This window comes from Manis pentadactyla, chromosome 7 (assembly GCF_030020395.1).
Source record: "Manis pentadactyla isolate mManPen7 chromosome 7, mManPen7.hap1, whole genome shotgun sequence".
Classification (NCBI taxonomy): domain Eukaryota; kingdom Metazoa; phylum Chordata; class Mammalia; order Pholidota; family Manidae; genus Manis; species Manis pentadactyla.
Window position 1 is genome coordinate 127,701,508 of NC_080025.1, and position 16,960 is coordinate 127,718,467.

The following is a 16,960-nucleotide window of genomic DNA, read 5'->3' on the forward strand; positions in this document are numbered from 1 at the left end:
AGTTTTGTTTTCTGGCTTTTTTAAACATGCAGTCAGCACTTATTTAAACTTAAAGGCCTTACCTATTTCTCTGCCTACTCTTTCCTTATACCTTTTTTATTCTTGGATCCTTTTTTGAAAATTCCAGATATATATCTCTAAGTAATTATTTCACCAGAATTCTGAAGGAAGCAAAGTGTCTGTTTCTTTGTACATTCAAAAATGTCTTAATTTCACTCTGTGAGAGTTTGAGTAGATTTAGAATTCTAGATTTAAAAGTATCCAGTTGTCCCAGACCATTTGTTGAAAAGACTATTCTTTCCTCCTTGAGTTGTCTTGTCACCCTTATCAAAGCCAATTGACAATAGATGTATGGGCTTATGTGTTGAACTGAAAAAATTTAGTCCTTTTTTTTAAGGTTTTTTAGTTCAGTGACAAAAATTTAATTTGTACGAGTTCCAGTTGATTTCTTTTTTTATATAAATGTATTATCTTGCTTATTTCTGAGGATATTTATTGTACTTAATCTAATTTTTTTTGTTTTATTTAGTTAAAAAATTTATTTTTTTTATATATTTAAATATATTTAAAAAATATATTTATTTAGTTAAAAAAAATTTTTTAAGTTTTTTAAGGTTTTTTAGTTCAGTGACAAAAATTTAATTTGTACGAGTTCCAGTTGATTTCTTTTTTTATATAAATGTATTATCTTGCTTATTTCTGAGGATATTTATTGTACTTAATCTAATTTTTTTTGTTTTATTTAGTTAAAAAATTTATTTTTTTTATATATTTAAATATATTTAAAAAATATATTTATTTAGTTAAAAAAAACTCTCTTTGGGTGTGAGTTCTGTTTGTCACACTGATGTCTCTTTTTCACATGTAAGTCTTGGTTTTGTGCTCATTCATCTTTGAGAGTCCTTCTCAGCCTTCTTTTGAATGTTACATCTGTTTATTGCAGCAGGTCTCCATTGATTGTGGTTTGAGATGGAATGTGCAATGAGATGGAGTATATCAATTGCTAGTCTTCTTCAGTGTGAGTGTCGCCTCCTTAGCCTGGCATTTAATATCCACCCAGGTTTAGTGTCCTGTCTCTTTGATCTAGGTGTTAGTATTTATTGTTCCTACTTTTCCCATCTGGGAGCAAGTGGCTCTGTTCTATAATGCTTGACTCAAAGAGGTAAATGGGTGGGAAAGGTTGACCTACTTTGTAACTTTTTTGCTTCCCCATCAACCAGTCATGCTGTAAATTCTGTAAGTTCTTTCAATTCTTCCTGCCATCTGCCACGTCTGGGTTTTACTCTGAGGGCTGCCCCAATCATCTGTAATAGCTCTCTATGTTGGGCATATAGGACTGTGGTTACCTGCTTTAAGCTAATTCTATCAGCTTTTCATTTTTCAGTGATTTCTCATATTTAGTCCACTAGGAACATTTCTTGTTTTCTTTTGATTATTGGTTTTTTTAAAAAAATGGCTTCTATGTTATTTGTGGGGCTTTGGGGGAAGGGGAGCTTGTTCACAGTGTGCTCAGCCTACCATCTCATTTTTTTGAATGACTATGTCATATTGAAGTTAATACATTTAAGAAAAACATTTTAAAAGTTAGCAAAAAAATAAATGATGAAATCATTGAAGAAATTATGATTTTTGTTTTTTGTGAAGAGTAAAAACAGTCACAAATAAAGATTGGCGGTCCAAATACATAAAAATTAAAGTTTCAATGAACAAAACTTCATATCAAGATTATATTTATTTGAAATTGGGAAGGCAGATGTTTGCTGTGTTTGGAAAGGCATTGGTGTTTTCTCTTTTTGCCTGCTCTTTGGAGAAGGAAGAAAACATGGGTTCTGAAATCAGTTGCCTATTCTCGTGTGAACAACCTCCTTAGAGTCAATATTAGCCTATACCTATGACAGAATTAGTTGGTTGCTGAGAGAGAAGCAGGCTGAAGATGTCTGACAGAGCTCTGAGATCAAAAAGAATTTTTTTATAACAAATTTGGTTCATTAATTTCCAATGTTACTCATTCAGTGTTACCCTAAATTTGTTGTATATTTTTCCATAATTTTTGGACAATATAAAAGGGGTGGTAGTCCTCAACCCCCATCATAACTGCTGTTAACACTTTGGTATGTTTCTTTAAGTATTTTTTTAAATCATAGCTTTAAAGAATTAAATATGATACTGTTTTTCTTCCAGTCCAAAAGTAATGCCTACTCAATGAGAAAGCTTGGAAAATAAAGACCAGCATTAAGGAGAAAAAACAAAAGTCACTCATAATAACCACCCAAAGATAACCACAACTAAAATTTGGTGTATATTCTTCTTGTATTTTTCATGAATATATACAAACACTTTTTTCTTTAATATGGTATTCTACTCTGGTGCTATTTTGTGCTTTGCATTTTTCATTTGCAATATATTGTGAATGTTTTTCCATATTATTAAATATTCTTGTATATACCTTTTAGCAGTGTGTAGAACATGAACATATTTAAGTATGTTTATTTAGCATACATACTTAACCATCTCCCTATCATTGGACATAGAAAGTGTTTCTAATTTTTTACCATTATAAATAATATCATAGTAAGTATATTTGTCCATACATCTTTCCATGCATCTGTGATTGTTTCTTTAGGAATAAATTCCTAGGAGTGGAATAGCTGGGTCAAAGGGTATGTACATTTTAACACTTTTGGTACATAAAATATTGAATTTTAAGCTAATCACTTGTTATATTCTGTCTTGTTTGCTATCTAATTGTTTTATATGTCTGTCTTGTCTCCCTAATTAGAATATAAGCTTTTTGAGGGCAAGGGAAGTTTCTTGTACATCTTATGTATCCTTTGACAGTGTGGTTTACAGTGTTGGACTTATGAGTCATCAACAGTATTGTACTGATTTAAAGGTGTGGTTCTCCAGACTTTTGGATGTCTGTAAATTTAAAGATATATATATTTTGGGGATTCATAAAGGCCTTGCAAATTTTCTATTTTTCCAAGAAAGAGTATTTAAAAACAACACAGCTGCCATTTCTTATCACCTTCATCTCATAAAATAAAGCATATTTAATAACAAAAAGTTTCTAATCTCTAAAAAAGGACAGACTGTTAAATGAAACACTTTAACTTAAAAAAAAAACTTATTGCCTTGTCCACATTTTTTTCTCATTTTGCGTTTTACTGGTAATCTTCACCTTAGCCTAGCAGGTCTGTAGACCAACATTTGGTAACTACTGATTTAAAAGACTTAGAGGATTAAAAATAAACCCTTTTGCAAAATAAATAATTCTTGCTCTTGCTCACAAGTCTTTCTTCACAATATTAAGTACACATGTGCAAGCAAAGCCCTTTCATTACACGGAATTTGTGTATTTCTATGTACAAGTACTATAGTAAGCAAACCAGACCTTGCTGATGAACATTTAACATTTAAATGTATTTCCAACTAAAACTATATGCTTTCTAAAGAATTTGAGACAGTGGAAAAGAAGGCAGGTTTTAGAGTCAGACATCTTGGGCTTGAATCCTGGCTCTGGCATTAAGTCACTTAGCTTCCTTTCTTGTAAAATTAAGATGATAATCTCTTCTTTAATGTGTTTTTATAGCCCCTGTTATAGCAATTACTTTGCTGTGATGTAATTATTTATACATCTGTCTTCCTCACAAGTCCATGAGCTTTTGAGAGTCATAGCCTCTTTGGGTGCCCTAGAGCCTAGCCCAGGGCTCAAGGCACAGCAGGTGCTTCATGAAATGACTGTGGAATCCATACTGGATTGTTGTGAGGATCAAAGGAGGTAATATGTGTGGAAGCTCTTTGAAACTTTAAACTCTATACAAAATGTTAATTATTTTTATTGCCAGTAAGAGCTGTCTTTGGGATTATGAAAACTTTGGGAAGAGACAAAATTACCCCCATTTAACAGTTCTCTAATACTTTGCATGTTTCTTCTATTTTTGTAAGAAAACAAGTTTTACCTGGAGTTAATGTGAAGCTTCCTGAGAAGAAATGCATTTCCTTTTTTCTCCACCCCCACCTCCACCTCTCCCTTACTACACTGTCCCCCACCCCCAACCGTGGAAAGGCCAAGATATTGAATGTTTATTTGGTTGATACCATAAAATTTTAATTACAGGAAGATGAGCTTATTTCATATTTTAAAAAGGTGCCCATTGCTTTATCCTTTTGAACACAAAACTGATAAAAGAATACCAAACCTGGAAGAGAACAGGAACCTATGTTACGCTGCATTAATTTTAGTCAGAGCTCCTTTTTTGACATTCACTGACTTTAAAAACTCATCATTTCTAATTTGTTTGTAAAGCTTCTGATGAAGTTTTGCCACAAGATGGCATTGGTGATTATTGAATGCATGTTCTGTTGAACCAGAATAACGAAAATTGGTGCACATAATTGTTTGTATGCTTTTGGGGATGAGTTAAAAACCTTCATCAATGCTTATATATTAATTTAATTTTGTTTTGACTTCAAAACAGGGTTAAATGCTACTTTACATCACTTCTTCCTGTATTCAAGTATTGTTTTGTTTCCTGTTTTTCTGTCTTTATAACTACAGTAACTATGTATTATTTGCCATGTGTTGTATGTGTCTGACTTATTGCTGATAATTGTGGTAACAGGTAAGAAGAAAATACGATGGGACCCAGTTAGGAGGCGCTTCATTCAGTCCTGTCCCATCATAAGGATCCCTAACAGGTTTTTGAGAGGTGGGTGATAACTAGCAAGAGATCTGTGCTTCATATGGGTTAAAGGGAACTTTGAATTTTCTAAACTCAAAACTCTGGTTTTTAAAAATTGTCTAAACAGCTAAAATTGGAGTAAGAGAAGTCTAGAGTTTAATTTTTAAACCTGTGTTTCATATTGACCACGGTTGGAATTGTAATTATAAGTTCTAGGGAGTTAGAATCACTTAGTGTGTATTAGATGATAGAGATAAAATTATTCCACTGTAACCATATTAGAAAGAACTTTGAGTGAATAATTTATAAAATATAGGTGTGGGAAAGAATTTTCTAAATATGGTTCTAAGGAAGAAATAAAGATTAATTTATGTGACTGTACAAAATTAAAAACCTCTTATGTCAAAAAATACCCATAAATAAAAATAAGTAAATTAAAAGGGGAAAGAAAAATTTGTAACAAATGGTTAATATCATGATTATATTAAGAGCTCTTATAAATCAAGTTTAAAAACAAATGCCCCCTAGAAAAGTAGGTAAAAGAAGATGATTAATCAATCAATTCATAAAAAAAGTTAAAAATATTTACAAATATTTCTTTTCACAACTATTATACACATTATTAATTAAAATAATAAGATATCATTTCCACCTATTAGGCTGGCAAAAATTAAACATAAGAACACCCAGTGTTGGCAAGGGCATGGAGAAATGAAGCTTATATACTGAAGGAAGTATAAATTTAACACAGCCTTTCTGTATTCAGTTTGGCAGTATGAATCAAAAGCCTTAAAAATGTTCTCATCCTTTGACCTAGCAGAAATGTTGCATCCCTTCCATTTAAATTTTTTCCACTAAAGCATATTCCATACTGAAAAAAGAAAATCTCAGGAGAGGGTTAAAAACTGGTCACACTGTTTTTCTAGATATAACAAATTGTCAGACAAGCATACTTAATGTGGTAATTTAGACTTTATTAAATTATTTATAAGCCACTATATCTAATTTTGACTGAAGATTTAAAAAAAAAAATCCTGCACTCAATATAGATTGTTCTATATTAGTACCTAACCTATTTTGAGCAGCCAAGCTCCACAGCATGGAAAGAATAAAAAGTATTTATCAAGAAACTTAAGGTATTGTGCTACCTTTTAGTATAAATTTTATTGATATAAATTAAGAGGTAATTTTAGTGTAATGTGACAGAAAAACCATTGTGCACACATGGCTAAGGAAGCACATGTAATATTTTTTATTTTTTCTGCTTATAAATTAGAATACTAATTCACTGATTTACCATGAGAAAGCTAACTTAGGCCGACTAAATTTAAGTATAATTGTTTAGAGTATAAAATTCAATATAACATCAGTTTAATACAAGTACAAGAAACAAACCAATAGTGAAATAACATATCTGGATGGTGGGATTTTATTTTCTTTTGTATATTCTCTGTTTTTCAATTTCTTAGCCATGAAAAAAAGAGATTAGCACAGGTAAGTTTCATACATTTGGTTATTCTGTAAGCCCTAAATTGCCTGAAATTATGGCTGAGGAAGATGGCCTCTGACAGGGCTGAGAAGAGTGAGGTGGGAGTAAACTCAGCATTAGCAACATCAAGGTCACTAGTACCTGCCTCTAAATCAGTGGCCTTGTCTTAGTTCTCACCTTCTTTGACATGTTTGTAGTGTCTAATGCTGTTGACCACCTGCACCTTCTTAAATTTCTCTCTTCTTTTGGGATACTTTACTGTACAATCCTAGATATTTTCTTCCTATCTCTTCGATTGTTCATTCTGTTTTCTTCACTAGCTTCTTTCTTCCTACGCCCTAAAGGTGGGCATTTCTCCAGCATTCTGTCCTCTCCATATCTCCTTTGGTTCTTTCATCAGCTTTCACAGACTTAACTATCTTCGTCCGTTCGTTCGTTTGTTCATTCTTTTCATTCTCTCCGTATTTCTTGATTGCCTCCAATGTAACAGGCACCATGCTAGCTCAGTGATCTAGATAATAGACAATTAGGTAAGGGAACAATTACAGAATAATCTGAGTGTAATTCTTTGTGGTAAGTGACCTGATGAGATAGTATAGTATGGGATCACACAGAAGGGGTACCTGACTCAGCTTGTGGGGAGGACAGAAAGATAAGAGTGTCCATCAGGATGTCTTTAGAAGACATGTACATAAGGGCTGAGTAGGTGTTAGCAATGAAGGGTTGGAGCATCTCAACACGGGGACCAAGAAGCTTGAATAACGACAGACAAAACAGAACACATCTTTCAGAGAACTCTAGGAATTTTAGCATAGTGGGAAAGAGTGTGGACAGAAGATGCTGGAGAGGACCCTGATCAAGTGGGGGTACCCCTAAGGGGAGTTTTCAGGATCAGTTTTTTTCTTTTTAACTAGTGAAGAGATTTTATTGAAAGACCAGTTACAAGGTTATTACAATTATCAAGATGAGAAATGATGGAGGATGCAACTAAAGTAGTTGTAGTAGGAATGGAGAATAGGGAGTTAATTTGCAATATAAGGAAGTGGATGGAATTGGATGAAACTTGGTGACTAATATTGAAGAGGAGGAGGGAAAAGTGAAGAAAACTTTCAGCTTTCTGTGTGGACTGTTGTACTCTTTACAGTGGTTATATAGGTGGGTAGATGGGCAGATTTGAGGGAAAAAAAATGATACATTCAATTTAATCTCCCCAAACCAGTAATAGCATATTCTTGAACATTCGGTTTAAGAGATATTTCCAGGGAAAGCTCCTTGGAAGACCTCTTTGTTCTGATGGCACCCTGTGCACGTGCTAGTGTCACAGCACTTACCACACTGAATTATAGTCATGTGTGTGCTTGTCCGTTCCTGCTATTAGACTGTAAGCTCTGTAAGGGCAGGGACAGTGGAACAGGGCCTTCAATTTCTTTAACTCCAGTTTGTAGCACAGTGTATGTAGTAAGTATGTCATATGTATTTGAGTTGAATTGAATTATTGAAAAAGCTGCTGTGATGTGAGGGAGTAGATGGTACTAAAATTTTAGTATATTCTCAACTTCTCTGCGGTGGTGCTGACAGTAAACCAATGAGTTGCTGAAAATGTGTAAGTGCTGTTGTTTACTGTTGCCTTAGATGAAAAAAACCCTTAAACCTATACTTTTGAAATTGCCACTTTCAAGCCTCTCATTTGGGAATCCTGTGGATTACCTCTGTTAATTCTGATTGAATACAGTTTCAAAAGGCTCATTTTCTGTCATTAGATTTCCTTCACTTTAGAGAAGATCATGCATCTTCTCTAAAAGTTATTTCTACCAATTAAGAGTATGGTGTGAAAACAGTAATGGTGTAATGAAAACAACAAAATGATGGACCAAACACACCCATTTAACTCTCAGTATGTCTCAGCTATCAATGAAAAAGACAAAACAGACATAAGAAAGAGAATAGATCATAAAATTGTATTGAAAAACAGAAAAGGGAGGCTTTGAAGCCAGATTATCTATATCCAAATCCAGGCCCTGCTGTGTGACCTTGGGCAAGTTCCTTATTCTTGGCCTCAATTTTCTCAAGTAAAATTAAGATGATACTAATAGTACCTACCTCCTAGAGTTATTGCAAGGGCAAAGAGAGAGAACATGTGCAAAGCCCTTAGAGTTTTTACACTTAGCCGCCACTGAGTTATTGTTACCTAAATTAACTGCTGCCATTATTGTTACAATACCAGAAATTCCAAAGAATTTCAGGGTAATAGAATACAGTTGGAGTTGTATTGAAAAACCAGAACAGAATAAAATGCAACACCAAATAGATGTTCCTGCTGCTTACTGGAAGCCAGAGAATTCTTAGTAGAGCCTCTTTCTTGAAACTCTAAGCCTAGAGTCGGCAAGTGGAGGAAGAGAGAGCAGGTTGGGGAAAGATGGAACATCAGGGCAAATGACTAAGGGACTGCTTCCATAGCAGTTATTTTCTCACTCCTCTCCCTTCTTTCAGGTAAAGAGCTCTGGCAGTGGTATTAGTTACCAAGATGAAGCTATGGGAACAGCTTCTCAAGCAAAGTAGGGGGTTTGCTTTGAGGAGGGCTGAGCAAGCAGTGCTGTTGTAGACTGGGACTGGAGAGGGAGTTCGAGCTCAAAGCAGAGCTTTGATAATAGACCTCCACCATAGAGTGGGTGGGGAGGGTGGAATGGGAGCAGGAAAAGAAAGGGAGCTCCATCAGGGACTGATGTATATTAAAGGACCGTATCATCAAAATACAGCTTTCCTTATTCTGGCAATACTAAGGCAAACCTGTTTACCTTTCCTGCACTTCTAAAGGCAAACCTGTCTGTCAGTGTACCACTTGCAGAGTAGACGATCAGAACACCCGTTTGGAGGTTTGGAAACAGAGTAATCCAACTGTTGAAATCCATGTCTCTCAAAATTACTAACCAAGTGTAGTCCTTCACTTATTAATGGGAATAAATGATCAAGGCCCAACAGACATTTGAGGGAAACTAGACTTGGAAGAGGATGACTAAGATGACCATGTGGAAATAGAGATCATGAGGAAGCAGATTGGAACTTTAGAAAGTTCTGAGCACAGGAGGTTTCCTCAGAGTTCAGAGTGAATTGGACCCAAATAAAAAAGCAACTGCCATGGGAAAAAGAATGATAAAAGAATTAGTTCTGTATGGAAGGCTTGATTGCTAAAATAAACATACAGTTGGAGGGTTAAAAAATTGACAGGCTGAAGACCAATTTATTTGAAAATAGAGGAACTATATAGACCATAAAACAAGAAGACCAAAAGAGAAAATACATGAGGAAAACTCATGCTTTGAGGATAGATCTAAGTGATCTAGTATCCATTGTATAGTCACAGAAGGAAAAATCAAATGGGAGAGAATAAAGAAATAAAGAATATTTCCCTATGTTGAAGAAAAACTGAATTTTCAACTATGAAGTACGCTCCTAGGAACCTTCAGGAAAATGCAAAAACAAACAAAAAGCACCTATATATTCATTACTGACCTACCTAAAGAGTCTAGAGATAGGAAACAGTTTACATAGACTTAAGACTAAGACTGGCATTGTATTTATTACCTGCAACATGATTTGCGAGAAGACAAGTGCCTTCAGTGTTCTGAGGGAAAATTATTTTGAACACAGAACTCTGTATCCAACCTCACTAGTGTTTCAGTGGGGGTCAAAATTAATAAGAACTCTGACAGTTTGTGTGACACACACACCCTTTTTGAGAAAATTATTTTGAAGAGGTTCTCCCAGTAAAATGAAAAACAAAGAAAGAGGAAGATTTTAATATAAGAAACAGTAGTGTACAAAGAAACCAGTACAACTTAGAATTATGTCTAAATAAGGGGACTGTGAAGACTAGTGTAAATGTTAAGAAAAGAACAATAAATGTTATAAAAGAATAATAAATTATATATATATATGTATGTATATATAACAATAACATTTCAGATGACTTAAATAGGGAGGAAATAAAACTGAAGATCATACAATTTTTTTAGAATTTGCAGGTATAATATGTGCTTATTAAAATTCAAGTAATATGGAAATACATAGGATGAAAAATGAAGGTTCTTAACCCAAGCATATATAGCAAATTTCTACAAATTGGTGAAAAGAAAAAGGACAGACATCTCAATAGAAGAATGTATGAAGGCTTGAGCAGGCACCTCCCAAAAGGAAAAATCCAGCTGGTCAATAAACATGAGAAGGTCCTCAACCTCATTAGTAATGGGAAAAATGTATATTAAAACCACAGTGAGATAAGTCTACAAAGATTTTGCTGAATTGCTGAATTAAAAAGACTGACAATACTAATACTCAGTAGTTTGTAAACTGTTTGACTTTACCTAGTAAAAGTGAAGATTTCCATACATTATAACTCAAAAATTCCTTTTCTAGGTTTATAGCCAACAAATGTGGGCCTCTGTGCACTTGGAAACATGTACAAAAATGTTTATAGAAGCATTATGAGTCACTAATTTGAAACAACCCAAATGTTCATTCACCTAACATAGATTGGTTACATTGTGGTATATATTCATACAAAGAAATGCTATTTGGCAGTGGAAATGAATTGACCACCTCTCCCGCCAACAATGTGGATGAATCTCAGAAACGTAATTGTGAATGAAATAGCCCAGGAAGAATACATATTATTCTATACACTTCAGAACTAGGCCAAAAAAACCCAACCCAGTATTGTTTAGGGATGCATACTTAGGTACAATAAAGCTATTAAAAGAAAGCAAGTTTTATGATTGCCATAAATAGGTTTCCTCTAGAAGTGAAGGAGGTGGGATGATGGGGTTGTGATCAATGAAAGGTAAGGGGACATCTGGGTGCCGGTAGTATTGTTTCTTGACCTGGATGATCATTATGTGTTGTTTGATGATCTGTTAAACTATACATTTATAGTTACATATATTCCTATATATGTGTTGTATTTCACAATAAAATAGGTTAAATTAAAAAGATAAAAAATAAAAGGTTATATTTGGAAAAATGTCAAAAAGCAAAGGTACTGCTTCACATCTTCACTCATCACCTCATTCCCCTTTCCAGAGGTAACTTCCCCTTGCCAGAGGTAACCACCATTAATAGCCACGTTTCTTTCTAGATGTGGTTTAGTTTTAACATTGTTAGAAAAATTAAAGTTTAGGGGTTTTAAAAAAATACTAGTGGTAATAGGATGTAGATCTTCCTAGAAAAAAAGGAAATAAAAAAGAAAGCTTGATTATTTCAGTAAAATCAGAAGTAGAAAAACAAAACAATAAGAAAGAATGGTAAATTAAAAAATATATAAGAATGCAGAGATAAATCTAAGTAAGAAATCAAGATTAAATTGTTTATGGAATGCATTTAGTTTCCTGCTTTAATAGGTTAAAGGAAAAAGTATGATCTTCATGATTTCAAAAAATGCACTTAATAAAACTTGATACTGCATGTGTTCATTTTGTTAAAGTGCATCAACCTACACTTATGGTATATTCACTTTTAGATATGTTACATTTCAATAAAAATTTTCTTTTAAAATAGTCTGTCTATAAGAAACCAATAGCAAATATCACATATAATGGTGAAACGTTACCAGTATACTCACTAGAGTACAATACAGTGCTCATTATCATTCCACTATTCAACCCAGTCCTGGAAGTTTCAGTCAATACAATAGAAGATGAGGGAAAAAAATAAAAGGTACATATATTGGAAAGAAAGAGCTGAAAGTTGTCATTAATTACAGATAATGTTTGTTACTATAAAATTCAAGATAACTAATACTGGAGTTCAGAAAATTGGCTGGATAACATTTAAGCTTGCAAAGTAAATTACTTTCCTTTGTATTGACAGCAGTCAATTAGAAAAATAGAACAAAATAGAGATCTATTCATAGTTGTATGGAAAATTATAATAGGCTCAGAAATGAAAAACAAGAAAATAATGAAACTATACTGATGGCTATCAAAAGAGATGGGGATAAATGGCTAGAGATTATATTCTTTCATAGTTTATCCCAAAGAAAATCCTCAAGGGACTTTTTAAAAATTTAATTTTTATTTTAACATTATCAGATTTACAGAGAAGTTACAAGACTTAGAAAAAGAACTCTTCTATATCTTTCACCCAGATGCCCAAATGTTAACATTTGATCACATTTGCTTTATCCTGCTTCCTCTCTTCTCCTCTCCTTTCAAGCTTTCCTCTTCTCTATACATATATACACACTTATGCATAGACATATGATCTTTCTGTTTGAACCATTTGAGAGTAAGCTACAGACATGATGCCCCTTTACTCATAAATATTTTAGTGTCTGTTCCTAAAAAACAGGAAAAGATAGAAAAGATAACTCTCTTACATAACTGTAAAACAAGTACTAAAATCAGGAAATAAACACTATCAACACTACAAATAATGGATAAAACTAACATTAGTATCTTAATTTACAGCCTTATGTCTGATTTTGCCAATTATTCCAATAATGTTCTTTACAGTAAAAGAAAACCCCAGATCATGTGTTGCATTCATTTCTCATGTATCTTTAGCTTTGACATTGATATTTTTGAACAGTACAGGCTGGTTATATTGTGGAATCCTCTACGTAGTCTGGGCTTGTCTCATGTTTTTTCATGATTACATTCAGCTTACTCATTTTGGGTAGAAATATCACTGAGGTAATATTGTATTCATCTCATTGTACATAATGTTGATTTGTCCCATTACTTCTGAGGTTAACTTTGATCACTGGATGAGATGGTGTCTGCCCAAGGGACTTTTTGTAAATTTGAACAAACTCTAAAATTTATTCTAAGAGTAAAGGAGAAAAATAGCTAGGAAGTTTTTGGAAAAGAATAACAAAAAGGAGAATTTGTCCTATTAGATGTTGATAGGTACTTCAAAACATTCATAATTAAAACAGTGTGCCGATACTATAGGAATTGATAAGTAGTGGAACGAACAGAGCCCCAAAGCCCATGACCATATGCAACTAGGTAGAATGTGATAGCTGTTTCAAGTATGCTGTGCTCAGCACTTGAAACTAACTCATGCTACCACCAGAATCTGCTAAAGCAAGTTTCTTTTATTACTGCTATCTTAGACACTAAGATTACTCTGTCCTAAGAAGCCAAATCTTTACATATGCATCTCATACAGGGTATGGAGTCCCTGTGGTAGGAGATGCTTACATAACCAAGAAGTAATACTGTGTACTGATCAGCATGGATTACTTTTGCCTGAGCAGTTTGGACTCTGGAAGTAGTAAAAAGGTCTGCCTGCTGTTTAGGGGTGGGAGCCAACTGGCTTGAGTCTTGGCTGCCCTGTCCACACTTGTAGGTGTACAACAGACCTTCTCAGGTAGAGGTAATGGTTAGCTTTATATTTGGAAAGAAGTGACCAGTTAAACTGAATTTATCCTTTGGACTAGTTGATATTTATAGTCAACACTTTTAGAAATAAAGGGTTTTTTTTGTTTTAATGGCCTTACCACAAATGTTTGATAGCACATCTAGAGGTGGCTACATCTTGTAAGTAATAGACTTATTAAGCAATAAATTGTAATGTGTATTTTATTTACAAGCTTTTGTATTAACATTCTGTGATGTTGCTTTATACTGATCTTGTGCATTCTTAAAGAGCCATAGATTTTTATGTCCAAAATGACTACACCCGGAAGTTGGAATTTTCCTAATTCTACTTCAGAACATGTCAATTTAGTATATGATAAAAATGGCATTTCAGTTCAGTGTAGAAGGGGTGGCTTTCCATAAATGGTTTAGCGACAATAGCCTATCTATTTTTGGGGAAAAATTAGAGCCCTACTTCGTAAAATGTACAAAAACAAGTTCTATGTGTATTCAGGTTCTGAATATAAAAATAAAAACTATAAAATTACTAGATAAAAATGAGAATAGTTTTATAATTTTATGATGATGCAGAGATAAATGAGATGTAAAGCAAAGGAGTGGTTTTTTTTTTTCTGCACCAAAGGAACCTGAAAAGAAATGATAGCTTCAATTACACAAAAACTTCGTATGTTAAGAGATGCCATTGCCAAAATTAAAAGACAAGTAGCAGGCTGGGAGAAAGAAATGTAATAAATAACGCCTACAAATCTGTGAGAAGATAACACAATAAATAGTAAAGTAGGCAAGGGATATGATCGGGCAAGTCCCCAAAGAAGAAACACAAATGGGCCAATGAATATGTGAACTGATGAAAACCAGGGAAATGCAAATTAATGCATTTAAATTTTTGTAGTTAAAAAATGATGTCAGTGTCACCTGACAGTGATGTGCATCTGTCAGATTAGCACAAATGAAATGAAGAAATAGGTGATTACATACACCATTGCTGGGGGTATAAATTGTTCCAGTCTTTTGGTGGAGCAGTGTGGCTCCATAGCAATATTGCATCTATAACAGTGTTAAGTGTATATTCTTTTGACCCAGAAATACTCAAGCATTTGCATGTGATACATGTAAAGGAAGCTTTGTTAGAATATTATTTGTAATAGTGAAAATATCCGCAGCAACCTAATAATCAGTTACCTTATCTCAGCTAGCTTCTTTGGGCTGGGAAACTAAAGCCCATTCATTTTCCTAAATTCATTCATTACCATAAACTCCTACTTAATCCCTGGGGTAAAGAGTAAGTGTTTGTGACCTGTTGAGCACACGGAAAAGAAGATGGCTCAGATACCATAGGTATACAACCCCTTAACCAGATGTTCCCTTTTGGATTTTAAGAGTTCATATCTGCATGCAGGTTCAGTTTTAATTTTTGACAATACAGTTTTAATGGGAGTTCCTGATTCAAGTCACTTAATTCTATGGGTGATTTCATTACTAGCAAATAATTTTTAGTGAAGTGGGATTTGCATATTGAGAATTTTGGGGAGGATTCAGATAACTACTTTAATAATTTAAGACCCAATTTCATTTTGGTCAAGGTTGATGAGTCTGTGCTATACCCCACATAATGAAAATTAGTGCTTAAGTCTCCACAAATTTCTATGATTTATTTAAAATAAAATTCAGCTTTCCAATGTTAGTCACTCTTGGGCTATAAATACATACAAAGAAGTCTTTAGTTATTAACGAAAGAGTAAGAGTTACGCCTTTACTCCCAGCTGTAAGACTCCTTGGCAGGATGTTTAATATTTAGCAAACATTGATCAGGTCCTCTTTACCTGGCAGCTTAATTTACATAGATAATGGAATTATTTACAGGAGCCAGCTATTGAGCTAGACCAGCATTGTTTGATAGAAATGTTTATAGATAAAGGCACAAAACTTTAAATTTTTTTGTAGCCACATTAGAAAGTTAAAAGACAAGTGACATCAATTTTAATATTTTATTTAACTCAAGGTATCAAAAATATAATTTCAACATATATTCAAAGAAAATTTGGCAATTTTACACTCATTTTTGGATGCTGAGTCTTTGAAATCCAGTGGGTATTTTACATTAGAGCATATCTCAGCCTCATTTCAAGTGCTTAATAGTCATATGTTGCCAGTGGCCACTGGAATGTACAGTGCAGGATTAGCCTATAAGCCCCAGAGGACAAAATAGTAATGGTCTTACCATTGTATCCCCAGCACCTAGCACAGCACCTGGTACACAGCAGGTGTCCAGTAATAGTTTTGGCTGAATGCATGAATGAATGAGTAGATAAATATAAAACCATCTTTTCACTCACTTTTCAGTCTTTGAGCCATGTGAGTTATGTTTGTCACAAAAATAGTTGGCAGTAAGCTTAGAATGTCTGCTTGTGCAGACATTTAGCGAAAACTGTAGAATATATGTATGTCTTCATATTTACCCAAAGCAGTTTTAAAAATTATCTGTTGGCTCCAACTAATAGAGCATATGACATTATACAGAGATTCTTAGAGTTCCCATCTGTTGACCATAGCAACTCTGTCTTTTTCTTTACTTTGTTTTGCTAATTTTTGGAAGCATTTGTGTTTTGAGAAGACCATTGCATAATCCATTCCCTGTCCCTGAAATTGTGTTTTTCTTAAGCACAATAACATCTAAGTTCACTGAGAGCTGTACAACATTTGATCACTCCTGTCACTATTTACTTTGACCTGCAGTTAAAATCAATGAAATTTCTAGTATCTATTATATATTTCCAGCAGTTTTAGGTATTGTGGGTGATACAGGATAATTGTTATACATGATCTTTGCCCTTGAGAAGCCTATAGTCTATTTGCAGGAGAAAAACAAATGCTAACAAAATAGAGAAAAATTAAATTTGTTCCCTGTTTTGTTTTTGTGTGCTTTAGACTTAGTGATAGAAATGTGAATACATATACATTTCTTTTTCCTGAGATAGTTCACAGCTACCTGGAAAGATGCATATGTAAACCAATAAGCATATTTTAACATAATAACAAGTATAATAAATCTGCAAGATACAGGACTAATATTCCCTTATACAGATGAGGAAGCTGAAACTCCATGAGGGTCAGTGACTTGCTCAAAGTAGCAGTCAGAAAGAACCTGGATTCAAATCTAGATATTTGTAGGAGCCCTTGCTCTTCCACACCACACTTAGAGTTTCAAGATTCCCAGAAAGAGAAATTGAGTTTACTCGAGGTAAATCACAGCTCTTGAGTAAATTTTTTTATTATAGTTTGCCTAATATTATATTTATTCATGTATTTACATAGTTGTGTAAAAGTCTTATTAATTGTACATGTACACCCTTATATTTGAATAGTAGGTTAATGAACTGTCAGGGCCCTAGTGTTTTATTGATGAG

General features: G+C 33.8%; 1 protein-coding gene across 5 annotated transcripts in view; it reads left to right on the top strand.

Moving 5' to 3' along the window:
* Positions 1-16,960, top strand: part of KLHDC10 (kelch domain containing 10) — a 56,036-nt gene that overhangs the window by 22,825 nt on the left and 16,251 nt on the right. For 3 of the 5 annotated variants that reach the window (XM_036909035.2, XM_036909033.2, XM_057504760.1), the window contains exon 2: positions 4,626-4,712. The exons of the other annotated variants lie outside the window; for them this stretch is intronic. In XM_036909035.2, coding sequence (XP_036764930.1) covers positions 4,626-4,712 — 87 coding nt within the window. The remainder of the gene's footprint in view (positions 1-4,625; positions 4,713-16,960) is intronic. 5 annotated transcript variants of the gene reach the window in all.